At 53.4% G+C, this 27496-nt stretch overlaps 1 protein-coding gene across 1 annotated transcript in view; it reads left to right on the forward strand.

Moving 5' to 3' along the window:
* DTX1 (deltex E3 ubiquitin ligase 1) overlaps positions 1 to 27496 on the forward strand; it is a 40086-nt gene that overhangs the window by 10808 nt on the left and 1782 nt on the right. Inside the window, 9 exon segments of the mRNA XM_021072393.1 lie at positions 9254 to 9742; positions 9745 to 9934; positions 24767 to 24828; positions 25197 to 25358; positions 25650 to 25682; positions 25685 to 25710; positions 26433 to 26591; positions 26686 to 26847; positions 26942 to 27031. Coding sequence (XP_020928052.1) covers positions 9254 to 9742; positions 9745 to 9934; positions 24767 to 24828; positions 25197 to 25358; positions 25650 to 25682; positions 25685 to 25710; positions 26433 to 26591; positions 26686 to 26847; positions 26942 to 27031 — 1373 coding nt within the window.

The following is a 27496-nucleotide window of genomic DNA, read 5'->3' on the forward strand; positions in this document are numbered from 1 at the left end:
AATCCACTGAGCTACAACAGGAACTCATATTTAGGGATTTTCAAAATCCAGGCTTGAGAGGGTCCACCTCATTATTAAATGCCTGGTCATGACAATTATAAACGTCATGGGGACCCAAACAAAATCAGTTACTCTCAACTTGCATTCTCCAGCCTCATCATTTGCAGTATTCGGGTAGGTTCATTCATTCATTCATCCATTCAGCTAGCATTTTCCAAGTGCCTACCTCCCTGTGCTCCTGGCTGTGGAGAGATGCTAAGGTGGCTGAAGCCAGTCCAGCCTTTGAGAGGTTTCCGGGCTAGAAGAAACAGATGCCTCAACCTTCAGTGAGCTACGTGCTTTACTGGCGCTCCTGCAAGTGCAAGGTGTGCTATGTGAGTCCCAAGAAGGGAGTGATTCTCCCTGAAGACAGCAGAGATTTTCAGGGGACAGTGCTTGAGCTGAACCATGACAAGTGTGTAGGACTTCAGCAGGGAGGAAAATGGGGTGGTGTGGGTGGAAGGACATGCCAGAGGGAACAGCCTGTGCAAATATGCAGAGGCATAAGCACGTGTGATGTGTTCAGAGAATAGCTAGAAGTTTGGTGCCGTAGGAGTGTGAGGCTTGTGATGGGCCTGGAAGATGAGTTAATGCACTTAGACCGTTCATTCCTAAGGGCACTAGAGAGCTATTGAGGGGTGTTGAGCGGAGGAGAGATGTGGTCAGACTTGAGTCTGTGAGAATGCATGACAGGGTCGAAGGGTGGAAACTGGGACACAGGACAGAGGTTGCTGCAGTAGGGGTGGTGGCAGCGGAAGTGGAGAGAAGTTCAAATCTGGCTGGACTGAATCCCGGCTTAACTTAGTAGCTATGTGATCTGGGGTAAGTCACTTCACTCTCTCTTTGGTATTTGTACAAGGCAACAATAATAATGGTACCTGTTCTATAGAATGTTGTGTAGATTAAGAATTAACATGTGTGGAGTTGCTGTTGTGGCTTAGCAGGTTAAGGACCTGACATAGTGTCCTTGAGGATGCCTCACTCAGTGGGTTAAGGATCCAACACTGCCATGAGCTGTGATGTTGGTTGCAGGTGTGGCTCGGATCTGGCATTGCTGTGGCTGTGGCATAAGCCAGCAGCTGTAGCTCCGATTCGACCCCTAGCCTAGGAACTTCCATATGCCATGGGTGCGGTCCTAACAAAGCAAAGAAAAAAAAAAAAAGAATGAACATGTGAAACACTTAGAACAGTACCTGGCACATAGGAGGCACTCTGTGGGTGTTTACCATGATGATATGATGATGATAATATCTGTTTCACAAACGAGGAAGCAGAGACTTGGGTCAGAGGCAGTTGCCCAACACCACTCAGGGCTCCAGGAGAGAGAGGGCTCTCACTCCTTCCTACCCACTGCATTTCCCTCTTTCAGCTCCTGCTGCTGTGCCAGAGGGTCTGAACCCAAGTGTGTTAAAAGCCAGATGACCCAGAAGCCACACCCACAGCCCATCATGTAGGGATAGCCAGCTTTCAGGTGCTGGCAGCCTCCAGAGCAGGGACATTTTGCAACTGATTTGAAAGTGGCGGCCTCTTCGAGTGCCATGCAGCCCTTTAGCCTTCCCCAGGCCAGGCTGGAGACCCCCTCCCCTCCCCTGCCTGGCTGCCAGCCGACCCTGGGGACCCTGGGCCAGATTCAAACGTGCAGAAACCGCTAATGGGCCGCAGCTCAGTTGACAAGTCCCCTGGGAGCGTTTGGAGGGAAACAACACTGCGGGATTATTGATCACAGGGCAGTGTTGAGGGGGGCACTCTGGGCTCACAGACTGCAGTTTGAATCCCAGCCAGGCCACCGCCCCCAGGTGGACCTCCAAGTCTTCCCAAAGAGCCTCAGTTTCCCCATCTGCCAAATAGTAGTGCACAAGGGAGTTCCTGTTGTGGCTCAGTGGGTTAAGAAACCTACATAATGTCCATGAGAATGCAGGGTCTCACTGGCCTCTCTCAGTGGGTTAAGGACCTGGTGTGGCTGTGGCTGTGGCATAGGCTAGCAGCTGGAGCTCTGAGTCGACCCCTAGCCTGGGAACCTCCATATGCCGCGGGTGCAGCCCTAAAAAAATAAAATAATAAAATAATATCCATACCTCACAAGGCCACGTGAGGATTAAATGAGTTAACATGAGCTTGGGCCACAAAATGTGTTCTCTGAGTGTGAATGATGGTTCTAAAGGCTTCTAGGTTGGGAGAGGAGTCAGTAAACTACCTCAGCAGGCCTGGCATCCAGTCGGTGTTCAAATCAGGCTTCACCCATTGCCCGAGCTCCAGTCACCGGCCTCAGCCTATAGCGGGACTTCCCCAACCTGACAGGACATCCCATGACTGCCTCCCACAGGCCCCCCTTCCCAGGAGGATCTGGGTGCCCCCAAACTGAGGTCACTTCCCTCCAGGAAGCCACCCCCAGAGGGAGCAGTTCATTGTCGGGATTTAGGGCTGGCCCAGTCCAGAAAGGAGCCCTTTGGAGACTAGAGGGGCAGACAGAAGGGCTCAGAGCCTTCCCTGTCTCTATAGAGTCAGTTTCTCCTCAAGGCTAAGAGCTGGGAGCAGAGACACCCACACACAAGCAGAGGGGTCAAATCAGGACCAAGTTCTCCAGGCAGAAACCTCTTCATGGCTAAACAGCTGAGGTAGTGAGTTCCCCATCACTGGGGGTATCCTAGGCTGGGCTACCACTTGTCTGAGTTAAACCCCTTAGAATCGGGAGTTCCCATCGTGGCTGAGTGGTTAACGAATCCAACTAGGAACCATGAGGTTGCAGGTTGGATCCCTGGCCTCACTCAGTGGGTTAAGGATCCGGCGCCGCCATGAACTGTGGTGTAGGTTGCAGATGCGGCTCAGATCCAGCATTGCTGTGGCTCTGGTGTAGGCCGGTGGCTACAGCTCCAATTAGACCCCTAGCCTGGGAACCTCCACATGTCTCAGGAGTGGCCCTAGAAAAGACAACAAACAAACAAACAAAAAAAAAACCCTTAGAACCAGTTTAAGCTTTCCTTTCCTTTACTCCATGAATAAAGCACCATCCCCAACCCTCTCAAGATTTCACTTCTTTCGGGAGTTCCCATTGTGACTCAGTGGGTTACAAACCCCACCTGGTATCCATGAGGATGTGGGTTCCATCCCTGGCCTCGCTCAGTGAGTTAAGGATCTGGCTTTGCCATGAGCTGTGGTGTAGGTTGCAGACTCAGCTTGGATCTGGCATTTCTGTGGCTGTGGTATAGGCCGGCGGCTACAGCTCCAATTCAACCCCTAGCCTGGGAACTTCCATATGCCGTGGGTATGGCCCTAAAAAGCCAAAAAAAAAAAAAGATTTCACTTCTCTGGGACCTCAGCTGTCTTCTGTAAAATGTGAATAATTCAGATCCCTCCCTGGAAGGACAGTGCTAAACACAGCCTCTGGCACATAGTGGGTACACAGTAAATGTTAGCCTTTTTTTTTTTTTTTTTTTTTTGGTCTTTTTGTCTTTTTAGGCCCCACTGCGGCACATGGAGGTTCCCAGGCTAGGGATCTAATCAGAGCCATAGCCACCGGCCTACGCCAGAGCCACAGCAATGCCAGATCCAAGCCAAGATTGAGACCTACACCACAGCTCATGGTAATGCCGGATCCTTAACCCACTGAGCAAGGCCAGGGATCGAACCTGCAACCTCATGGTTCCCAGTCGGATTTGTTTTCTCTATGCCACAACGGGAACTCCAGTAAACGTTAGCTTTCTTGTTATTGCTGTCACTGCCATCTACCCCCACTGTCTCTCCTCTCTATTCCCCCCGTCACTTGGCCCAGCTCTCTTGTTCTCTCTGACTGTCTGTGATATTTTCCATCTCTAGGTTCCAGAATTTTGTTTCTTTATGTCTCTCTGCCCCCCACTCTCTGGTATCTGCCGTAGCATTTCCCTTTTTGATCCTGGTCTCTCTGTGCCTGTGTGTCTCTCTGTCTCTGTGCCTCTCTCTCCCTATCTCTTGCTCCCCCCCACGTCTCCATCTCTTTTTGGTTGTCTCTGCCCCAGGCATGAACTGGTTCCTGGCTGCAGTAGCCATGGCGCCCGCACCCCCACTCTCTGGGGGCCCAGCTCCTGCAATCCTCCAGCTGACATTTGGCCAAAGCCCCTTTCCCCTCAGTCCAGCTGGAACAAGACTGGAATTTTTCAACCAAACATTCCTAAGAAACAAGGGCGGGTGGGGGGAGAAGGGAACAAAAGCAGACACAGAAACAGGCCCAGAAATAGTACGTGCTTCACACAGGTTGCTAACTGCCATGGGGACGTGGACCCTGGTGGCCAGCGCAGCTGGGTGCCCGTGAGGCCGGAGAAAGGGAGTGGAGCCAGCGGAGCCGGTCGCTGTTAGAAAGATCGGCTGTGCATCCAGGCCACCCGTCTGAGGCCCTTCCTGTTTCCCGGGCTTAAGAACCTCCAGCTCCATCTTAGACCCATTGTTCTGGCTAAAAATCTAGGCCAAGGCCACTGGGGAGGAGAAAGAGTGTTTCTGTCACTGCTCCCTTGGAAATCTCGAGATCGTGGCCCAGACAGGTCACCAGGGAACCAGCTGGCCCCCCTCAGCCTGGTCCATGGCCAGTGTGAGCCGGGGAGGTGGACGGACAGGCAGACAGGCTGCACTGGGTGCTGCGGGGTGCGGGGCCCAGCAGGGAGGCCAGCAGCTGCCCTAATTACTCCAGCTCGCCAGGTTCAGATCTCATTTGAAAAGACTCCAGGGACACAGCCTTTAATAACTACCAGTAAACAGGCAGGAAAATCGATACCTGGTAAATAGAGCCCTGGAGAGAGGGATGCCTGGGCTGGCTGGCCCTGACCTGGCTGGGAGGAGCTCCCAGAGTCCTTTGTTGCAGAACCAGCCAAAACTCTGACCTCTGGAACTCTGTCCCCCAACTCCAGCCTTCCCTGGGGACCCTCTGTGTGCTCTGGGCCCAGCTCCATTCTGCACTCCCTCTCCATCGAGACCAACCCTCTCTCTTCCCCACTCCCTCCCAGCCCGGACCTATGCCAAGTAGGTGGCCTGTTTCAGTTGCCCCTTATGTAGGGAACAAAAACTATAGATCTGACCTGGTCCTTGTCCTGAAGTCATTAACTGGTGAGGAAGATTAAGAACAAAATGAATAACTGAATGACAGTGCAAGGACAGACATGCAATAACAAGCTTCATGTGCTTTAGCTATTGCAGCAGAATGGATGAGTACTTCCTAGAGGAGGTGGGCATGTAGAGGGTTTTATTGAGTGAATTGGAGTTCTCCAGGTGACCAAGGGTTAGGAAAGGGTGACTGTGGGTAATGTATATAATAACACAGTGTCTTAGCTAACATTCTTCAGGCACTTGCTCTGGCCAAGCATCCAGCCAAGCACCTATGGTGTGCATCTTACTTTGCCCCACGGTAATTCCTTGGGATAGGTCTTAATACCCGCTTTTGACAGATGAGGACAGTGAGGCTATATGTGGAGTCAGGATTTGCCCATGGCCTGTGAGACTTCTGAGTTGTTGCTCCCAACCACTTCGCTCTGCACCCCCCACCCATGACCCTGCTTGCCTAGCTCAAGACTTGGCACCCAAAGGTGGTTAAACATAGCAAGATCCCACCCCCATCCTTCCCATCCAGGGGTTACATCTTCCAGGTTTGCCGGGAGACTAATGGAGGTACTTCAGACAAACAGGACCTGAGGCTCATCTGTCACAAGCCCTTTTTACAGGTGGGGAAACTGAGGCTCTGAAAAGGGGAAGACCAGGACTCAGGAACAGAGCCAGGGAACAGGATCTCAGATTTTCCCTCTAACTAATCTCTCAGATCTGCCCAGGAAGAACAGTACTGTCAGGGGGAAAAAAAAAAAAATCAATGCATGCACACTCAATTAAAATGATAAAGCAGACCGGAGAATGAGGCTGCCCTGGAGGCCCAGGGGAAGTTTTCCTATGATTGACTGGAACCTTATAGGAGCCCGGGGGATGGGGGGGCACACCCATTGTGCCTCTCTCCTAAGAGCTACAGCTCCGTGCCCCGACTTCCCCAGCTCTCAGGGTCTGGGTGGTTGAAAGGGAGCTTGGGTAATCTGTAACCCTTGGGGTTCAAACAGAGGAGAGAGCAGAGGACAAGCTGTTTCAGCCCTGGGCGGGGAACTGAGTGAAGGTCAGATAGAATCTGTGCTAGGGAGCGGGCAGCCTCAGCAAGGCAGGGGAAAGTGGGGGATGAACTATGGCGGGTGGACCAGGCTCCCTGGGGTTGCGCCAGTTAACAGTGGAAACATCCTCCATGTAGGGAGGGCCCACTGCGTGCCAGGCACTATGTTAGGTGCGGGGAGGCGGTGGTGGCAGGGCAGGTACAGCAGTGAGTAAACGCATGAGATCCCTGACCTCGTGGGGGCTGCTGTGATAAGGAGGTCTGCAGAAGAATGAATCAGGCAGGGGGTGCTGAGCGCCGGTGAGAGGATGACCACAGGAGGGCAAAGGAAGGGTAGTCTGGGAAGGTCTTTCCAAAGAGGTGGCCTTTGAATAGAGACCTGGAAGAAATGAGGGAGGAAACTGTGAGAACGTCTGGGAGTGGCTGGGTCATATTCCAGGCAGAGGGAACAGCAAATGCAAAGGCCTGAGGCAGGACATTGCTTGGGATGTTTGAGGAACGGCAAGGGGGCCAGGGTGGCTGGAGTGGACTGATTGAGACATGGCTTTGTAGAACTGTGAGACTTTGTAGAGGCTTTATAGACAGTGTGGTGCTTGGTTGGTCATGGCCGGGACTTTGACTCCAAGTAAGCAGGGAACCATGGGAGACTTTTGAGCCGAAGAAGAATGTGATCTCTGACTTGCATGGATTGAGATCCCTCTGCTGCCATGTGGGAAAGAGTCTACAGAAGGCAAGGATAGAGTGAAGACCAGTCTACTGCAATTGTCCAGGCAGGAGAGACACAGTGGCTTGGACCAGGTAGATCCAGGATGGCGGGGAGAGAGAGAAGTGGTTGGATGTGGGATGTATTTGAAGACATGGTACATGAGGTAAGAAGTCAGTGATGAGTCCCAGATTGGGGGCTTGGGGCTTGAGCAGCTGGAAGGATGGAGCTGCCAGTAACTGCAACAAGGGAGCCTTTAAGAGGAGAAGGTTTAGGGTAGAGGAAGATCACAGCTGTGCTTTGGCAGAGATTAGTTTGAGAATCCTGTCAGACCTGCATAGGAAGGTGCTGGAGAAGCGGCCAGATACACAGGGCTGGCCCTCAGAGGAGACGATATTGGAATCATCAGAGTAGAGACAGAATTTGTCTTGCTGGGTCTTTTTAACAATTTCATAAGGAAGGTGCACTTGTGCCCATTTCAGAGATAAGAAAACTGAGGCTTAGAGTGTTGAGTCACCCGACCACAGACACAGAGCTGGAAAGTCAGGCAGTCAGGACTTGAAATGAGATCTATCTGCTTCCCAGCCCTGGGGCCCTACCCAGACCTTCGGCTCTGTGGCTCTTCTCAACGAGTCCTCCCGGCAGTCCCAGGTGAGAGGGGTGGGGTGGCTCACAGATTACCATCACCTACATTTTAGAGATGGGGCCGCCAAGACTTAGGGAGACTTAAAGGACTTCTCCACAGTTGAGGAACAGTCAAGAGTGCAGCCTTCCTCCAAATGTGCCAACTGAACTCTGGAAAAGAATCTCTCCATATTGGTCCCAAGGAACAGAACAGGCTAAAGGCACTGAGAAGTCCTGTAGCCTAGACCTTGGTCTTCTCTGTTAAAGCCAGTGTCTACGGAGCCTTCTTGTCAGGAAGCATCTAGGGGTGGGACACATGGAGCAGAGGTTGTGAGCAAAACCTCGGAGCCCCAGTTTTTCAAGTGACTACCCACCTGGCTGTGGTTATGATGTAGTTATTTAATTTCGAATGACTGCTCAGCACAAAGCCGCCCCCCCCCCCAAGCAGACAGGCTGCATGCTTGTTAAAAGAAGGAACAAATAAACAGATGCATGAAAAAAGGAATTAATAAGTGGATAAAGGAATGAACTGATCCAAAGATAGCAAAAGGCATGAAAGAATAAAATAACCGAAGTCCAATTGGATCAATGTTTGAACTAATGAATTCATTCACCCAATCAGCAAACAACTAGTGAGCACCTACTGTGGGCAAGTGCTGGGGATATGGCAGTGAATAAAACAAAGTCCTGCCTTGTGGCGGTGACATCCTAGTGGGAGGAGACAGACCAGAAAACGAGATAAATATGTAAAATATAAAGTATACCAGATGGAGAAAACGGAGCAGGGAAGGAGAGGGGTAAGGAGATGTTGGGGGAGGGTGCACATTTTTACACAGGATGGTCGTCAAGGAAGCAGTGGTTGAACTTGTGGATAAAGGAGCTGAGGGAGAATAAATGCAGGTACAAATGATGGATAGCAGGCATGGGTGAAAGAGCTAGTGAAAGAATCGCTGAATGAATGAACTGAGGAATACATGAATGTGTGAATAAATGAATGAACTAATGAAAGACCTACTGAATGCATAAGTGAACTTGTGCTTGAAGTAATCAAGGAATGGATGGATTGATGAAGGAATTATTGAATGAGTGAATTACTGAATGAAGGAAAGAAGAACTGCAGGCCATCAGTGTCTGCATGATCTTGGCCTCTGTAGATCCCTGCCAGCGCTCTGCAGGTGCTAACTCTGCTTACACCTCCTTGTTTGAACAGCCCCCATGTCCCCTTTGCCCTTTTCCTCCTCCAGGGCCTGTGATTGCCACTGCTTCAGGGCCTGTGAAGCCCCCTGCCCCCCCTTGCTGATTGGCATCTCTTTTTTTTTGCTTTTTAGGGCCACACCCATGGGAAAGTTCCCAGGCTAGCAATCGAATTGGAGCTACAGCCACTGGCCTATGGATCCAGCTAGGATCCAGGCCACGTCTGTGACCTACACCACAGCTCACGGCAATGCCAGATCTTTAACCCACTGAGCAAGGCCAGGGATTGAACCCACAACCTCATGGTTCTTAGTCGGATTCGTTTCCCACTGGGCCACAAGGGGAACTCCTCGGTGCTGTCTTGACACCCCGCTACCTTGCCTTCCCCTCCCACCCTCTCTCCCCAGCTCAGACTCTGGCCCTCAACCTCGCCCCTGCTCGCACTGACCCTCCAGTTTGTGCTGACCCTCTGTGTTGTCCCTTGCCCCTCCATCCTGTGCGCCACCCCCCCGCCCCGCCCAGTCCCGCACTCGCCGCGGATGTTAACCGCCCTCCTGTCCTGACTCCCGCCCTCCTTGTGAGCACAGGTACCATGCGACCCGTGCGGCGCAATTTCTACGACCCGTCGTCGGCGCCTGGCAAGGGCATCGTGTGGGAGTGGGAGAACGACGGCGGCGCGTGGACTGCCTACGACATGGACATCTGTATCACCATCCAGAACGCCTACGAGAAGCAGCACCCGTGGCTCGACCTCTCGTCGCTCGGCTTCTGCTACCTCATCTACTTCAACAGCATGTCGCAGATGAACCGCCAGACGCGCCGGCGCCGCCGCCTGCGCCGCCGCCTGGACCTCGCCTACCCGCTCACCGTCGGCTCCATCCCCAAGTCGCAGTCGTGGCCCGTGGGCGCCAGCTCGGGCCAGCCCTGCTCGTGCCAGCAGTGCCTGCTGGTCAACAGCACGCGCGCCGCTTCCAACGCCATTCTGGCCTCGCAGCGCCGCAAGGCGCCCCCGGCGCCCCCGCCGCCGGCACCGCCGCCGCCTGGAGGGCCGGTGGGCACGCTCGCCGTGCGCCCCAGCGCACCTTCGCCGGCGCCGCACTCTGGGCCGCGCCCACTGCCGGCTCCGCCGAGCCCTCGCAGCCCCCGGGCGCGCCCCCGCGGAGCCCCAGCGCCCCCAGCGGCGCGCCCACCCCGGGGCAGAACAACCTCAACCGGCCGGGGCCCCAGCGCGCCACCAGCGTGAGCGCACGCGCCTCCATCCCGCCGGGGTAAGCCGGGCCCTGGGCGCTGGGGTGGCTGCCCACCGGGGCTGGGAAGAAGGAATTACAATAATTATAATAATCATAAGTAATATCTAGCGTCTATTAAGTACTCACTTTGTGCCAACATTAACTTAGCACCTTAATGCTCACTTATCTCCAGGCGTGTAAGGACCCTGTGAGGTGGGGAGCATCATCATCCCCACTGCACAGAAGCGGAAACAAGCAGGGGGAGAGTTAATAACATATCCAAGATCAACTGCAGTGGCGTATAGTCCGTGTTTATTTTATTTTATTTTAGGGTTGCATTCGTGGCATGTGGAGGTTCCCAGGCTAAGGGTCTATTCGGAGCTGTAGTCGACGGCCTGCGCCACAGCCACAGCAACGAGGGATCTGAGTCGCGCCTGCGACCCACACCACAGCTCACAGCAACGCAGTATCCTTAACCCACTGGGGGCCGAGGCGGGTCGGGGGAGGGGGGCGGCAGGGATCAAATCGTCATCCTCATAGATACTAGTTTGTTCGCTTCTGCTGAGCCCACAAGGGGAACTCCATGTTTATTATTTACTAAACCCTTGATCTGCATCAACTCATTTGTTACCTCTCCCCCAGATACCACCATGCCCCTATTACCGTGGGGAGGCTGAGGCTGGGAGAGGACCAGCCAGGTGGAGAGTAGGGATTGAAATTCAGATCTGTAGGATTCTAGGAGTCTGTGAGGTGTTGCCTTAGAATTGTTAGAGGGTTTCCACCCCAGCCCCAGGCCATACCCATCTTTTGTAGAGGCTCAAGCAAGCATTAGCCCCTTATCCAAAATACTTCCTCACCTGAAAGATCATCATTAATTACTTGGGGCCAATACTCTAATTTTCAAGCTGGGCTTCAGGGACTCTTGGCGTGACCTGATAGTGGCAGGAGAGGGTGGTGGCTAAAAAGTCAGGCACACAAGGGGCCAGCCTCTCTGCTCTCATTTTGATGAGAGCAGCCCTTTGGGGAATCTCTTTTATGAACTGGCATTCCCAGCAGGATTTCCCTGAGGAAAGGAACCCCAGTCATTCCAACTTTGGAAACTCCTGGATGGAGGCATGCAGGCCCCAGGATAGGGACCTACTGAGCCTGTCAGCTGCCCACCCTGGAGCCCAGATTCAATTGATCTCAGCCGACTACCAGGCCCTGAAGGAGTGGGAGGCAGAGGGAGGAGCAAAGACCTTGACCTTGAGACAAATCAAAAGGGAAAAGAGCAGGTGGGGTGTGGGTTGTGGTGCCCAAAAGGAGGCAAAATATCCCAAAAGTCAACTCTGCTCCTGTCCCTCTGGCATGGCCCAAGAGAGTGACCTTGCTGATCTGAGCTCAGCAAAGGTCAAGTATAGAGACGAGCTGTAAGTTCACCACATCCAATTCTCTCCTCTCACCAATAGAGGCCTCAGAGTTCCCATTGTGGCTCAGTGATTGTGAACCCCACTAGTATCCATGAGGATTCCGGTTCAATTCTTGGCCTCACTCAGTGGGTTAAGGATCCGGCGTTGCCTTGAGCTGTGGTGTAAGTCGCAGACACAGCTCAGATCTGGTGTTGCTGTGGCTGTGGTAGCGGCCAGCAGCTGCATCTCTGATTTGACCCCTAGCCTGCCTGGGAACTTCCATGCCCTGGGTGCAGCCCTAAACAGACAGAAAACAAAAAGAAAGTGGGGGGGGTGGGGGGGAGGAAGGAAAGAAGGAAGGAAGGGAGAGAGAGAGAAAGAGAAAGAAAGAAAACAAAACAAAACTGAAGTCTGGGAAAAGGAAGGGACCCTGAATGAGGCTGCCCTATCTTCCCTCTCAAACTTTGAAAGTCTGACTACTTGGATTCAGATCCCCTCTCAGCTGCCACTCCTGAGCAGTGAGATCTGGGGCAAGTCCCTCCCCTTCACTGAGCCTCAGTTGCATCATCTGTCAAATGGGATCTGTGTGCCTGAACATAGCACCTACAAGACGAACGTCCTGCAGTGGCAGTCAGGGTTACTGTTGTTATCCTAGAGGAGGATTGGTCTGGGGGCAGGGGAGCTGTTATTTTCCGTGGGAAAGGACTGCAGGCAGCTGCCACTTGCCTGCCTCACCCTCCCTTCCCCTTCCCCTTCCCCTTCCCCTCCAGGTCTTCCCCCCCCCCCAAACCAGTGTCCACAGAGAGGAGACATGAGGAGGGCGGGGAAAGCCTCCGGTTTTGTTGCAGGAAGGACTCACCCACCTGGGAATCATGGACAGATATTCACAATGGCTCCTTGTAGACAGCAGCCTGGCAATGGCTCCCCTATGGAAAGAGAGAAGGCTCGAGGGCCCCAGAGTGACACGAAGCGTGCAGCTGCAAGCTGGACTAGAGGGGGAGGGGGCAGAAGCAGGAAAGTCCCAGGGTCCTTTGCAGTAAGATTTGAAGACCTTCTCTCCAGAGCTGTATTGCTGTAATTCGCTAGCTGATTATGAAATCAGAAGGTTATAACCAGAATTTTCTGGGAATGGAATGAAGGGAACAAAATGGAATAGAATAGGACAGGCTAGAATAGAATAGAATAAGTTGGCATGTGTCAAGAGTTCCCATTATGGCTCAGTGGGTTAAGAACCTGACTAGTATCCTTGAGGATGCAGGTTCAATCCCCATCCTCGCTCATTGGGTTAAGGATCTGGCATTGCTGCAAGCTGCAGTGTAGGTCACAGATGCGACTAGGATCTGGTGTTGCAGTGCCTGTGGTGAGGATGGCTTCTGCAGTTCAGATTCGACCCTAGCCTGGAAACTTCCATATGCTGCAGGTGTGGCATTAAAAAAAAAAGAAAGAAAGAAAAGAAAAAGTTGTCATGTGTTATAAATAGTAACAGTAAGAATTGTTCCATGAACCTTTTGCATGATATCTATATGTGTTTAATGGGTTGGCAGGTGAAATGGTCGCTGATGAAATTCTTAAAAGCCACTGTTATAAGGGCAAGCTGAGGATTACTCAGTTTTTATTGCTTAGTATCAATTCTCCAAATATGTACCGTGGGAGCATGTGCACACAGCCGGACCAGACAGGATCCAAACTGCCAGCCTACAGCAATTGCTAGAGAACGCAATTGGAAGTGAACGCAATTGCTAGAGAGTGAAGTGCTGGCCAGGTGGTGGGACAGGGTGGCAAGGTTGAGAGGGAATGGGTGGTCTGGGCAGACCCGGATGAGGAGGTAGATAGCAGACCCGGAGAAAGGCTGTTCCAGGCAGAGGGAACAGCATGTGCCACTTCATTGGAGCCTGAAGGACATGGCACAGGGAAGGGCTAGAGGTGTGAGGAGGGCTGGAGTAGGAGGTGTCAGAGCGAACAGGAAAGAACATCCCAGGCTGTAGTGCAAAGGGGTGGGGGTGAGCATGAATCCAGCAAGTTCCGGAGACCACGAAGGGATGGAGGTTCCCTGGTGGCACGAGTAGGAGCCGAGATTTTTTCCATGTTGGGGGTCCCAAGCCAGATTGCAGAGCCTGAGGGGAGCCTGGCTTGGTGCCGCCAGCAATAGGGAGCTATAGAGTGTGCTTGAGCTCAAGAGGGTCGCGGGAAGAAGAATGAGTTATCCCTGGGGGTGCCGATCATACAACATGTCCTTCTCTGACCTGCCGAACCCTGTGTTCCCCAGCCATGTGTTCCCTCCCAGTCAATGCCACTCCCCCTCCGCTGCCTGGGAGCTCTTTCTTACCCTCTCCAAGACCAGACATTGGCCTGGAACAGGGACATGGGTGACTGACAGGCCTCCCTTGAACCTCCCCAGCCGTGCAGACCCTGCCCAGTCTCACCCCTGCCCTTCTAACAGACCCTCCCTAGCCAGACAAGCATGTGCCAACCCCCACCCCCCCAGCAGCCCCCATCTCCAAGGAACTCCAGGTAAAAATACCCCTGGTTCAGAGTTGGCAAGGGGGAGTTCCTGTAATGGCTTAGCAGTAATGAACCCGACTATTATCCATAAGGACACAGGTTTAATCCCTGGTCTCACTCAGTGGGTTAAGGATCTGGCATTGCCGTGAGCTGTGGTATAGGTCACAGACACGGCTGGGATCGCACATTGCTGTGGCTGTAGCTCTGATTGGACTCCTAGCCTGGGAACTTCCATATGCCACACTTGTGGCCCTAAAAAAGCAAAAAAAAAAAAAAAAAAAAAAAAAAAAATTTAACCAGAATGGGGGGTGGGCACAGGACACATGGCATCTGCTGCTGAGTGAGGGGAGTGGGAGGAGGGAGGCATGGGGATGGCTGACCCTGGTCCTCCAGACTGAAGCTTCCCATTGCCAAGGCAACCGAGGCCCCGGTGCAGCCTATGAGAGAAAAGGGATGGGGTCTCTGAAGAGTTAGGCAGCCAGGGCCCTCACCTTCACCCTGGTCCCAATATACCCACATCAGAGTCCCCCCGTGGCCCTTCCCACTGTCTCTCTGCCTCTGTGTTCATGTCTGGCAGTGTACCTGGGCTGCCATAACTAAGTGCCACAAGGCTGCAGGGGCGGCCCGAACAGAAATTTATGGTCTCATAGCTCTGCAGGCTGGAAGTCCAAGATCAAGGTGTGGGCAGGGCAGATTTCTTGTGAGGCCTCTCCTTGGCTTACGGGTGGGCACCTTCTGCCAGTGTCTTCACATCATCCACCCTCTGTACCTCTGGGTCCAAATTTCCTCTCTACAAGGACACCAGCCGTACTGATTAGCTCCCCCACCATGACCTCGTTTATAACTTGATCATCTCTGCAAAGATCCTGTCTTCAAAGTGTCTGGGGGCTTGACGTGGGGGAGGGGGGAGGTTAGAACTCCAACACTTGAGTTCTGTGCAGGGGGACACATTTCAAGCCAGAGCAGTGTCCCTGTGACTCTTCTGTCACAGCTTCCTGCATCTCAGCCTCTCTGTCTCTCTCTGCCTCCCTGTGACTGTGTTTCCATGTTTCCGTCTGTCCATCTCTCACTCCTACCCTCCTGCCTTCTTCTTTCTCTCTCAGCAACTCTCTCCCTCCCCTGCTCCCGTCTCTCCACTCTCCCTCTCCCCTGCAGAGAGAGGCCCACAGTGTCCCCACCCTCACTTCGGTTTCCTATCCGCCAGAGCTAAAATCACCCTGTTCACTCGTGCCGCTCAGCATGCCTTTAAACTCAACATACATGATTGGTGCGCCAGGGAGGGGTGACTAGGAGGACCTCGTTCTTTGTCATCCTGCTCACCTCCCACCCTCATCTCAGGACAGAGGCCCAGACAGGGGCACTGACTTGCCCCCAGGGCACACAGCAGGTGGAGCCTGAGTGCCCCCTGGCCAGGGTTTTTTTCCACTCCCCTTGTGACAACGATGAGGTGGAAAGCCAGCTGGCAGCTGGGGCCTGGGGGACAGACACACAGGGGTGGGGAAGATCCGCCCTGTCTCCTGAGAGGGCAGCATCCAGCACTTTGGAACACAGCTGTGGGGCAGACTCAGAGTTTCCACCCCACGTGGTGGAGGGGAGAGGGAGGGGACAACTATTTCCATTCACTGAGCGCCCACAGTGTCCCAGGCCCCATTCTCATGGCTTTTACACACATCACCCCTTGATGCGCACGGAAATACAAGGTGGCAGGTCCTATTATTCCCATTTTTCAGATGAAGAAACTGAGGTTCTGCGGAGTTCCCATCGTGGCTCAGTGGTTAACAAATCTGACTAGGAACCATGAGGTTGCGGGTTCGATCCCTGGCCTTGCTCAGTGGGTTAAGGATCTGGCGTTGCCGTGAGCTGTGGTGTAGGTTGCAGACACAGCTCAGATCCCACATTGCTGTGGCTGTGGTGTAGGCCGGTGGCTACAGCTACAATTTGACCCCTAGCCTGGGAACCTCCATATGCCGCAGGAGCGGCCCAAGAAATGGCAAAAAGACAAAAAATAAAAAATAAAAAAAAAAAAAAGAAAGAAAGAAACTGAGGTTGTGAAAGCCTGGCCCTTACCCAAGCTCACACCACCGGGGCTTTGATTCAAAAACCCCAGTTGGCCAGGATATTAGGGTGCGCCACTGCCCTGTCTGCCCACCTCCAAGTTTAGGGCGAGGCTTCCACAGACCTGGTTCTGATTCCACAAGGTGCTGGGGAGTCCAGGGAGTGGATGGACCCACAGAGGCTGAATTTGGGCCCAGCTTCCACGTCTCCTCTCCCTGTGTGATCCCAGTGGAGTTCCTTGCCCTCTCTGGTCTTCAGTTTTTGCATCTATGAAGTGGAGCTGGCAACCAAGGCCAACACGGGGCCAGATATCAAAGTGCCTGCACTTTCAAGTCTACACCCATACACATCTGCCCGCAGAGGTGGGAGAGGGGGCTTGTTCCCACCCCTCCCTGCACATCCCTGGCAGACTAGTACCAGGTTGCCAACCTCATCAGGGCCATAGAGATGCCAGGTGAGTTCTCAGACCTCCGAGTCTTAGCTGGAGAACCCCTTCCTGTTTCCTGGCCATCAGTGGTTCCTTCCTTTCCCAGTCACTTGTTTATTTCTATTGTTTATCCATCTCTCGGGCTGTTTATTGATTCCTCGTTGATTTGCAAGCACTCCTTCTGCATAGGGTATTAACCCTTTAACTATCTTTCCCCAGTTTGCTGCTTCTTTTTACATTCTTTATAGCCTATGTTTGTTTTTTAATTAATCTATATACATTGAGCAACGACTCTCTACCAGGCACTGTTTGGGGCCCTGGAGATACAGCAGTGAACAAAACAAACAATTGCTAGAGTTCCTGTCATGGCTCAGTGGTTAATGAATCCGACTAGGAACGATGAGGTTGCGGGTTCAATCCCTGGCCTTGTATGTGGGTTAAGGATCCGGCGTTGCCGTGAGCAGGGTGTAGGTCGCAGACGAGGCTCGGATCCTATATGGCTGTGGCTGTGGCGTAGGCTGGCGGCTACAGCTCTGATTAGACCCCTAGCCTGGGAACCTCCATATGCCGCAGGAGCAGCCCTAGAAAAGGCAAAAAGACAAAAAAAAAAAGGACAACTGCTGCCCCCCTGGAGCTCTCATTCTTGTGAGAGATAAGGAATAAACAAAAGAAGTAAATTCTAGAATATGGTAGAGAGTAGTAAGTCTGTGGTAGAGGAAAAACAAGGAAAGAAGGGAGTGTCGGGAGTGGTAGCAGTGAATAATGAGGTCAGAAATGGCCTCGCTGAGAGTATAACGTTTGATCAAGGACTGAAGGAGGTTGAGAAGCAAAACCTGTGGAGAACTGAGGGGAGAGCATTGCAGACAGTGGGAGCAGCTTGTGCAAAGGCCCTGAGGCAGGAGCAGGCCTGGTATGTTCAAGGAGGCCAGTGTGGCTGGAGAGGCTCCAGGGAACATGGGGAGAGCAGGGGACAGAGATGAGATGGGGGCCAGTCCTGGAGGTGAGGACTTTGGCCTTTGTTGTGCGTGGTTGGGAGCCAGCAGGCCTGTGAGCTGGATAAGGACGGGTGTGACCTTGTTGTCACAGATTCACTCTGGGTCTGGAGAATAGGTGGAGAGGTGGGCTTTGATGTGGTGGGTGTGACTGGGTGGTTTCCTTCTTCTTTTTATTTCCTGCAGTGATTTTACGTTTATGTTTTAAAGAATCCCCCTTTTTGTTCCTCCAGCTCTTTAATAGGTATTACATTTAAATGCTTCAAAAATAGCAAAGTCCTGAAAGGCACAACATAAAAAGTCTTGCCCTCACCATGTCCCCGCAGGGCCCCTGGCCTGCCCCCCTCCCCCCCTTTTCCTGGCCTGGCTGGAGTGCAGTGGCTGAAACTCTGCCTCGCCCCTCCCTTGCTGGGCTCCCCCAGTGCCTCACCACAAGGTCAAACCAAACACCCCCATCCTTCCAACCCCCAGACCTGAAGCACTTCCTGCCCTGCTCCCTGGGAGGCCAAACCACACACTCCTGTCTGTACACGGCAGCCCCAGGCCGTGGGAACCACCAGGCCTCCCTTCCCCCCCTCCCTGCCCTGCCTGGGCTGCCCCTCCAGCAGTGACTGAGCTGGGAAACCAGGAGGGTGGCGGAGGGAGGCATGGAGCGCCCAGGCCTCTGGATAGACCTGGGCCCTAAATAACAGCCACCTCTCAAAATCTCTCTCTAGGGGACTTCTGTACCCTTGAATCCCTAGAAGTAGATGGGGTCAGCCGGGGTGATAGGTCCCACCTGACTGAGGGGAACTGAGGCCCATAGAAGCTTAGTGGCTTGTCCAGGTGGCCCAGGGGGTGCTGGAGCAAGGAAAGGGGAAGTGAGCAAGGCCCCCGGGTGGCAGCCGTTGATGGCTGATGGTTTGTGGCTTCGGCTGGACCCATGGGGCACCCTGTCCCCCTGGAGCTCGCTGTGATGGTCTTAGCCCTGGGGCTCTGCAGTGGGGGTGGGGGCGGGGATCTGGTTGGCCCCAGGACTGTGTGGGAGTCAGGGGTCAGGAACAGGAGGAGTGGGTCCTGGATGGGGACAGGTGACAGGAACAGGCCCAGGGAATGGGGGAACCCCAAGTACTGTTCAACTTCCTTCTCTCTGTGACATGGCACTCTCGCTTCTGCCCCCTTGTCACCCATTTGGACCCAAATGATGGAGGCCTGAGCCTTCTGAGATTCCCCAAGAGGCCATGGGTAAGTGCCAGGTGTCCAGAGGCTGCCTGAGGCCAGTCAGGGGACCTGAATATGACATGTCTAGGGACTGCTAGGGACATGGAGGGGAGGGAGAGGCCAGGAGGCCAGGAAGGCCTGCCTAGGTAGACAGATGGAAACTCAGCTGCCCTAAAGGGGGTGTCAGTGTGGCTTCCTGTGTCCCTGGGGTCCTGACCCCCCTTGTTGCCTGGGACAAAGAGGAGTGGCCGGAGCAGGCAAAAGTCTCCACTTGTGCAGCCCCTGATGCAGCCCTCCCAGGCTGACCCCTGAGCCAGCTCCAGGGTCCATTTCTTGGGCACAGAGGGCTCAGGAGGCTGGCTCAGCTCCAGATGACTCCACAGATCAGCCTGGTGGGCTCAGCCCTGGCCTCTGACTCAGAAACTCCAGGATCCCCAACCAGCTGGGTGACCTTAGTGAAATCCTCTCTCGGGGCCTCAGTGCCATCCTCTGCAAGATAAGTGACAAACAGACTTCGGTTTGTGTGCCATCTCTGTTTGCATGGAAGTGACTTCCTGGAGTGCTCTTAAGGAGGATTCTCAAGTTGCATTTTAGCTTAGTGGAAAGGAGTGCTGGGATTGATTGGTGATGCCTGCTGTGGGTGCTACATAGGCAGTAATAGTACATGTGTCATGTATTTGCCATCCCTGCTCCAGCTTTGTCTCTGGGGAGCACATTTGGTATGAGAACTACCAGTTCTAAGGACACCAGACCCCCTTTGAAGAGACCAGAGAGCTATAGACCAATTTCACATTTGGCTCAATTCCTCTATTCAGTACTTAACTGAGAACCCACTTGCACCAAGTTCCATCCTCAATCCTGGAGTCACAGAGCTGGCACAGACACATTTCCAGAAGCTCACAGTCTGGTGAAAGAGATAGGAGTGGAACTACACAACTAGAAAGCAAAGGAAAGACAGGAAATGTCTGTGTCCTCAAAAATAGATAAACACTGTCCCCTGGGAATTAAAAGAAGGCGTGGTTATGTCTTTGCTTGAGGTGGATCAGAAAAAGCCTCATGGAGAGGTCAGGAAGACAGACCTTTGAACCTGTCTTCAAAGCAAAGATGTGAGTTGGGAATAGACAGTAGGGACAGGCAGAGGGAACAGTGTGGCAAAGATACCCAGACAGGAAAGGGCAGGGAATGGTGTGAGGAACAGCAACCTGGAAAATCTCCCCACGTTATCTCATCCTGCCTTTGAACGTTGCCTCCCAGCCAGAGCAGGTACAGGGCATCTCCATTTGCTCTTCTTTGGCAAAGGAAAGAGAAGGGGGCCAAACACCCCATTCTTCTTTCCCAGACTCATCCGGGGGAGATTTTTTTCTCAGACACAGCCTCCTGTCTCAGTCTCTGAGTCACAAACTTGGTTTGGGGTCGCGTGGCTAAGAGCACAGGCTCAGGAGTCTGACATCCTGGGCTCAGGGGTGGGCTCTACCGCTTACTAACAGGTTACTTCGCTTTCTGCACCTCGGATTCTCTCTCTGTGGGATGGGATGTCAGAGACTCGTTAGGCTGAGGGAAGGAGGCTTTAGAACAGCCTGGGACATAGAGAGCTTTTGGAATTATGGATCTTGGCCCGTCTCCGTGTGGCACGTTCAGTGGGACAGTTTCCAGGAAATGTTTGGGTTCCCCAACTTGCCGAGGAATCTCTGCCTTGAGTTGGATGTGGAGCGTTTCTGGGAATTTCCTAGAGAAAGCTTGCTTGGGCTGTTGCCCCAGATGCCCACTTGCTGTGCCCACTTTAGGATGAATGTTGGCAGAGAGTCTCTGAGGGGCCAGAGGCAGCAGAGGGTCTTCTTTGGGGTGTCAGCTGCAAGGCTCACTTCTGGTGTGGGCAAAAAAAATGCATGGGGGTGGGGGCTGTGCCCAAGCCCACGTGTGGGAGTCATTGGCTGGGAAGGTTCCCACAAAATCCACTCTTCCTTCCTTCCTCCATGCAACACATTTCTTGAACATCTACTATAAGCCATGACTGGTGTTGATGGGAGGTGGGAAGGCAGATCTCTCTGATGAGGCAGCGTTGCTGCAGACCTCAGGAAAAAGCCTTCTGGCGGTGGGGGGGGGGGCACAGCGAGTACAAAGGCCTTGAAAAGGCTCGGCATTTAGAGCCACAGCAGAGATGTGCAGAGTAGAGAGGTGGAGGGGGTAGGAGATGAGGTCTCAGACGCAGGGAAGGCCTGGGCATGCCAAAGACATTTGTTTTTGCCCACGCCCATGGCACGCAGACATTCCAGGGCCAGGAATCAAACCCCTGCCGCGGCAGTGACTCGAGCCACAGTGGCAACAACACTGATCCTTAACCCGCTAAGCCACCAGGGAACTCCCCAAAGACTTTGATATCAAGTTGTGATTAGTGCTTTGATCAAAAAACTAAATAAGGGAAGGGCCAAGGCAGAGGCTTCTCCAGAGTAAAATGTCAGGGAAGGTCTCTAATAGGGTGACATTTGAGCAGAAACCTGTGTTAAGTGAGGGAACAGAGCATGAGGCTATCTGGGGAATTGGCAGTGCAAAGGCCCTGGGGTGAGGATGTGCCTGGTATGTTTACAGAACGGCAGGGAGACCAGGGAGGCTGGGGTGGAGTATGTGAGGGTGAGCACGGGGTAAACAGAGTTCAAGAGGGATAGGTGGTGGCTGGATCTCAAGGTAAAGAGGTAGGAGCCATGGGGGATTGAGGGCAGAGGAGGAACGGAATCTGATATGGGGGTGGGCAAGGCAGTGGGACCCACCCCTGTCCTGGGACAGCCAGGCCTGGCTTCTGGTCAGAGCAGGTTTCAAGGCCTGAAGGATTCCTCTGACCCTTTGCCAGGTGGGGGCCCAGGAGGGTGGGGCAGAGAGTGAAGGCCGGCCCCCCTTCCGGGAGGCCTGCGGGCAGCGGTCTCCTGTCCAGGGCAGGAGGATGTTCTCGCTGAGTCGGAGGAAACAGTGCATCCCACATCAAAAGGGGGCCTGCGTGGCTCCCACGCTCCAGCATCGTGGGAACCCTGCTACCCTGGGTTCTCGCGAGGGGCCTGCACATTGAGAGAGGCTGGGGGCCACCTGGGGGCTGTCCCCCAGTTTGCTGATGGGTAACTTAAAAAACGGCCCCACCACTGTGGCCCATTCACAACCCTCATCTCAGGAGCAAGGCTGACTTTTGTAACCCAGGGCTCTGTGGTTTTCAAAGGGTGTTAGAGATTGTAGGGCTGCTGAGATCTAAAATATTCCCTCTCTGGGGTCCCTCCCCCAACCTAACTCTCTGGCCAAAGGCTCAGCAAGACCAGGGACATGAGCTGGACCAGACTTTGGGCATTATATGGATTGAGGGTATCCAGCTGTCCTTGCTGATTGGTAGAGGCTGCCTGGAGAGCCGTGCTGATGACTCTGCTTGGCTCAAGAGAATGCTGTGATGGATTAGTGATGTCTGCCACAGAGAAGAGACAAGAAATGGTGGTACACGTGCTAGATACTTTTCTTTCACCCTTCTTACAGATAGCCCTGGAGAGAAGGAAGGATGTTTTCTCATGAGCTAGATGGGAAGGAAGGAAGGTGGATGGGGGAGACCTGGGTATGAGGAGGACCTTAAACAGTGTGTCTACACTAGAAGTGTTTCAAAGGACAGGGCAGGAAAAGAAGCTGGAAGTGCCTCCATGCTTTCCTATAAGAGGATGGGGAGGGATGAGATTGGAAGGGTGCTACCCCCCAGCAAGGTCCTGGAGGATTATGACAGACCCCAAGAAGGGGCAGATGGATACTCAGCCCCCACCCCTTGGGTCCCGGCAAGCCACGAGAAGGAGAAAATCAGGACACCTCCACTCTCACCCCTGTGCCAAATGATACACCAAACACACGAGCTCCACATGTTTTAACCCAAACCCATTGAACCTTCACAAAACTCCAGCCCCATTGCAGATGGGAAAACTGAGGCACGGCCCCCTATCCCCCACCTCAGCTGCCCAGATCCTGGGGGCCCCATGGTACCTGCCCTGCGCTGCGTCTCCTCAGGTGCTGTGTTCAGTGACTCTGAACACTTTGGTGACCCCAATGTCTGCTCCAGACGCTCCCACCCCCTCAAGGGGTCTGGGAGGAGGGCTCCGGCTGACCTGGTGTAAGCCTGCGGTGCTGGGCAGCCCAGGGTAGAGGGCTGTGTGCCATGCATGTGTATGTGTTATCATGCATGTGACTCTGTGCAGAGCAAGTCTCCAGCCAAGTGTCTACATGTCATTGTGGGGGAGTGTGGGTCACAGTGTGTCTATGTTTCCACATGCAGGTGGAGGGTCCCTTTGCAGGCTGCAGACTGCTGGGTGCTGGTGAAGACCTAGAACTGGGGAGAGGGGCGGCTGTGGGGGGAGGGGTTTCTCCTGTCCACGTGAGTGTCCTCGCAGTGTGGGCACGTGGGTATCTGTGTGTGCCATGTTCCCTGGAGTGTGCGTGCACATGTCTGTGTGGTGTTCTCCACACAGAGGTGCGTGGATCTGTCCGAACCTGTGTGTGTTCGTGGGGTGTGTTCACTGAGGTGTGTTTGTATCTTTGTATACATGTGTATTCCCTGATGTGTGTGTGTGTTTGTGTGCATGTGGCACATTCCCCAAGTGTATGTGTGTTTGGGTCTGTATCTGTGTATGGGGAGGGGGCTTCCTGGATTGTGTGTGTGTGCCTGTAAGTGTGTGTATCTGTCATGTGTTCCCTGGAGTGTGTATGTCTGTGTGTGTACGTGGGGGGGCATGTTTTCAGGGGTGTGGCCCTGTTTGTGCAGCATTCTCCATGTACGTGTATATATGTGTATTTGTGTCATTGTGTGTTTCCCAAGTATACATGTGCATGTATGTATAGCCTGTGTTCCCCAGGGGTGTGTGTGTGTGTGTGTCTGGACCCACTGCAGCAGGATGCAAGCCTGCCAAGTGTACCATTTGCTTCAAGATGCTTTCCAGCCAGCTCCCTGGTGCCGAGTGTGCCAGTCAGGGCAGGTGACCAGCTGCCACCGCCCTCATCCCTTCCTGCACCTCCTCCTGGCACATCCCCAGGCCCCTCAGGCAGCCCCCTGGCTTTCATGACATGCCTTCTCTTCTGGGGTTCCATGCTCATCAACTGCAAGACACCAGTTCACCCACAAAACTAAGCCCCAAAGTCCTGAAGATTCAGGCGGGCACACTGTACAGATCACAGCAGGCTTCCTTCATTCCTCCCGCCAACCTTATAGGTGAGGTATTATTATCACTCCCATTTTACAATAAGGAAACTGAGGATCACAGAGATTAAGTGACTCTTCCAAGCTTCTTCTCACTACGTGGTTTCCTCTCCCCGTGACTTAGTGGGCTGAGGTGCGAGAGAGGTGAAATTAGCCAGGATTATAGAGTGATGGTAATGATGGTTAAAGTGGTGATGATGGTTAAAGGTACTGGAGTCTTTATTGGGTACCAGGTATTGTGCTCTGCCCTTGACATGTAGAATTTCATTAACTCTTCACAGCAAACATAAGGAAGGTGCCAGATTATCCCCATTTTATTGACAGGGAAACAGGGTTATGAGAGATGCAATGATGTACCAGGTGTCACACTGCTGTTTAGTGGTTGAAATATGAAAGCAACTCTGGATGATTCCAAAAGCCAGGCCTCTTTGGAGGGAAGGGCATAGAGGGGAAGCAGGCTACATTTTCCTAGGGCCTTTTGATTTGAAGAGGGGACAATACTTTAGTCACAGGAACTGATATCAGTAAACATTCCAAAGGCAGAAAATGTTCATCATCAAATGTCTTTGGAAAATTTGGATTTACCATCGCAAACCTATTTCCTTATGCAGGACTTATCAGAACCTTTGATATGCCTATGTGTGTTGTGAACTTCCAAGTGGGAGACAGTTAAGTGTTTCCTAGCTGATCCTAAAATCCTTCTTTCCCAGAACCTTTTATGGGGATCAGTGCTTCATATAACAAACTTTGAGAGAAGCAAGAATGGCTAAATCAGGCATGGTTGGGTTTTTAGGCACAGTAGCCAATCAAAAGGAGCAATTGGAAGCCAAGTGCGCTCACCTGGAAGGAGGCTGGCTGTGGAGTTGGGGAGGGAAAGTACTGTCTAGGGGTTCATTCCATTATCACCGGGGCAGAGGTCCTGGTCACACCCCATCTCCTACTAGAAGGATATCAGAGCAGGAATGGAGTTCCCTGGTGCTCGTTTTAGATAACTGGGACAGGCTCAAAGGGCTAAGAGTATGTCTACGAGTCAGAGCCAGAAAGTAAACTATGATCCCCTGATCTGGTTTGGGAGCTCTGCAGCCTCTTCTCTTCTCCCCTCAGGGTCCCCGCGCTTCCGGTGAAGAACTTGAATGGCACGGGGCCAGTCCACCCGGCCCTGGCAGGTGAGGTCCAGTCCAGGGCATGAAAGGGGGCGGGGCCCACAGGTGGCAGTCCCACCTGTCCGCCCCTTGACTCCGCCCTAACGACACTTGTAGGCGTGGCCCAGAGGACATGCCTCCTACCATTGGGCCATAACACTGCGGTGGGCGCGGCCCACGGAAAGCACTCCACTTGACTTCAGCCTTTGGTGGGGCTGAATATGTGGGGCCTGTAGGGCACCCTACTCACCCGTCTAAGGATTCCTGGGCACACTAGGTGCACGGAGTCTGCAAAGAGACCCCATAAGTCCACGCGATGACAAGAGAGCAGAATAGGTGAGGCTGGAATTAGTACCCCACCCCCTAACTGTCCCCCGCCTCCGCGACCCCAGGGATGACCGGGATCCTGCTCTGCGCGGCCGGGCTGCCAGTCTGCCTGACACGGGCCCCCAAGCCCATCCTGCACCCGCCGCCCGTGAGCAAGAGCGACGTTAAGCCTGTGCCAGGCGTGCCCGGGGTGTGCCGCAAGACCAAGAAGAAGCACCTCAAAAAGAGTACGTCTTCTGCCCTCCACCCTGACCAGACCCCTGAACTTAACCCTACTAAACCCCTGACTGCGAACCCTCAGGCTACTCAGCTCCAATATGATCTCAGGACTTGTGACCCCATCCGCCACAAACTCCGATTACATCAAACCTCAAGCAACCTCTGACATGTGACTCCTGCCAGCCCTTACAGCTGCTGCCCCCACCCTTCACCCCTCTGACCCCTGACCCTGTCCTGGCCCTGACCCTCAGGGCTAGACTCTGGGTACCTTCAAGCCTGCCCCCACTCTGTCCTTGCAGGTAAGAACCCTGAGGATGTGGTTCGAAGGTACATGCAAAGGTGAAGAACCCACCTGATGAGGTGAGCCCCAAGGGGAGGTACCTGAGCAGAGGGCAGGCAGCCTCACCTCCTATCCTGGGACAGGAATTCCTCATCCTTCTGTGCATTAACAGTTTCTTCTCCCAGTTTGTGGGCTTGCCTTTTCGATTTCTTTACAGCGTCTTTTGATAAACAGAAATGCTTTTAACAATCACATGTATCAACCTTTTGATGATCAACAGTTTTGGCTTTTTTTTTTTTTTTTTTTTCCTTTTAGGGCCACACCTGGGGCATATGGAAGTTCCAAGCTAAGGACCGAATCAGAGCTACAGTTGCGGCCGACAGCACAGCCACAGCAACGTGGGATCCAAGCTGTGTCTGTGACCTACACCACAGCTCATGGCAAGCCCAGATCCCCAACCCACTGTGTGAGGCCAGGGATTGAAGCCACATCCTCATGGATACTAGTCGGGCTCTTAATGTGCTGAATCACAACGGGAACTCCTTGGCGTCTTGTTTTTACCCATACTTTTCACCAAATATGTTTAAGTTTTGCTTTCAACAGGTAAGCCTTTAATCCCTCTGGAGGGGACTGTGAGGCACCTTCTCTTCCTGGGTCGCATATCTGAATTCAGTACCTAAGAGTGTCTGCTCCTTTTGATAGACAGCTGACAGAGAGGGGGTAGTCCACTGCCCTTGAGGGATTGTGGGTCTGGCCCCGGGGTGTCCTGCCCTCAGTCTCTGCTCCATGCCCTCTCCCTTAGGACTGCACCATCTGCATGGAGCGGCTGGTCACGGCCTCCGGCTACGAGGGCGTGCTTCGGCACAAGGGTGTGCGACCTGAGCTCGTTGGCCGCCTGGGTCGCTGTGGCCACATGTACCACCTGCTGTGCCTCGTGGCCATGTATTCCAATGGCAACAAGGTGGGCCAGGTGGGGCAGTGGGTGGGGAGTAAGCAGGAGGGCCAGGTGAGGTCAGAACATAAGAGGACCTCACGGCCACCCTCCCCCACCTCAGGATGGCAGCCTGCAGTGCCCCACCTGCAAGGCCATCTACGGGGAGAAGACAGGCACTCAGCCGCCTGGGAAGATGGAGTTTCACCTCATCCCTCACTCGCTGCCCGGCTTTGCTGACACCCAGACCATCCGCATCGTCTACGACATCCCCACAGGCATCCAGGTGAGCCTGCAGCCCCCTGACTCCAACTCCTCTGAACCCTCCAGGGGCCCCCGCCACTGTCTGTGGTTCAAGCCTCTGCTGACTCTCCCCACAGGGCCCTGAGCACCCCAACCCAGGCAAGAAGTTCACGGCAAGAGGCTTCCCGCGCCACTGCTATCTGCCCAACAACGAGAAGGGCCGGAAGGTGGGTACAGGCGGGGGCCTCACCACCATCAGCTGTGCCTGTAGTTCCCATTCTCCCCAGTCCCCGGACCAGCATTTGACCCTAACCACCAGTGTGTGTGTGTGCCTAGCCTTGCCAGTCACCTCACACACCTCATCTCATTTACCAGTCTGCTGAGGTCAAGGTCTTGACCCCATTTCAGAGAAAAAGAAATGAAGCCTCAGAGAGGGCAAGTAACTTGCCCAAAGTCACACAGGTAGTAAATGGTAGAGCCTGGATTTGAACCCAAGCAGTCTAGGCTCTTCACCACCACACTAGAGATTGTCTGCTTTTACTTTTTGTTTTTCAAGAGAAGCCGGAAATTCTGATTTTCGTGTGAAATAGCCAGGTTTTTGGATATTGCCAAACAAAGTGGCTATTTAATACATCATGAGAGAGTTCCCGTCGTGGCTTAGCGGAAACGAATCCGACTAGGAACCATGAGGT

The sequence above is a fragment of the Sus scrofa genome, chromosome 14, assembly GCF_000003025.6.
Source record: "Sus scrofa isolate TJ Tabasco breed Duroc chromosome 14, Sscrofa11.1, whole genome shotgun sequence".
NCBI lineage: Eukaryota > Metazoa > Chordata > Mammalia > Artiodactyla > Suidae > Sus > Sus scrofa.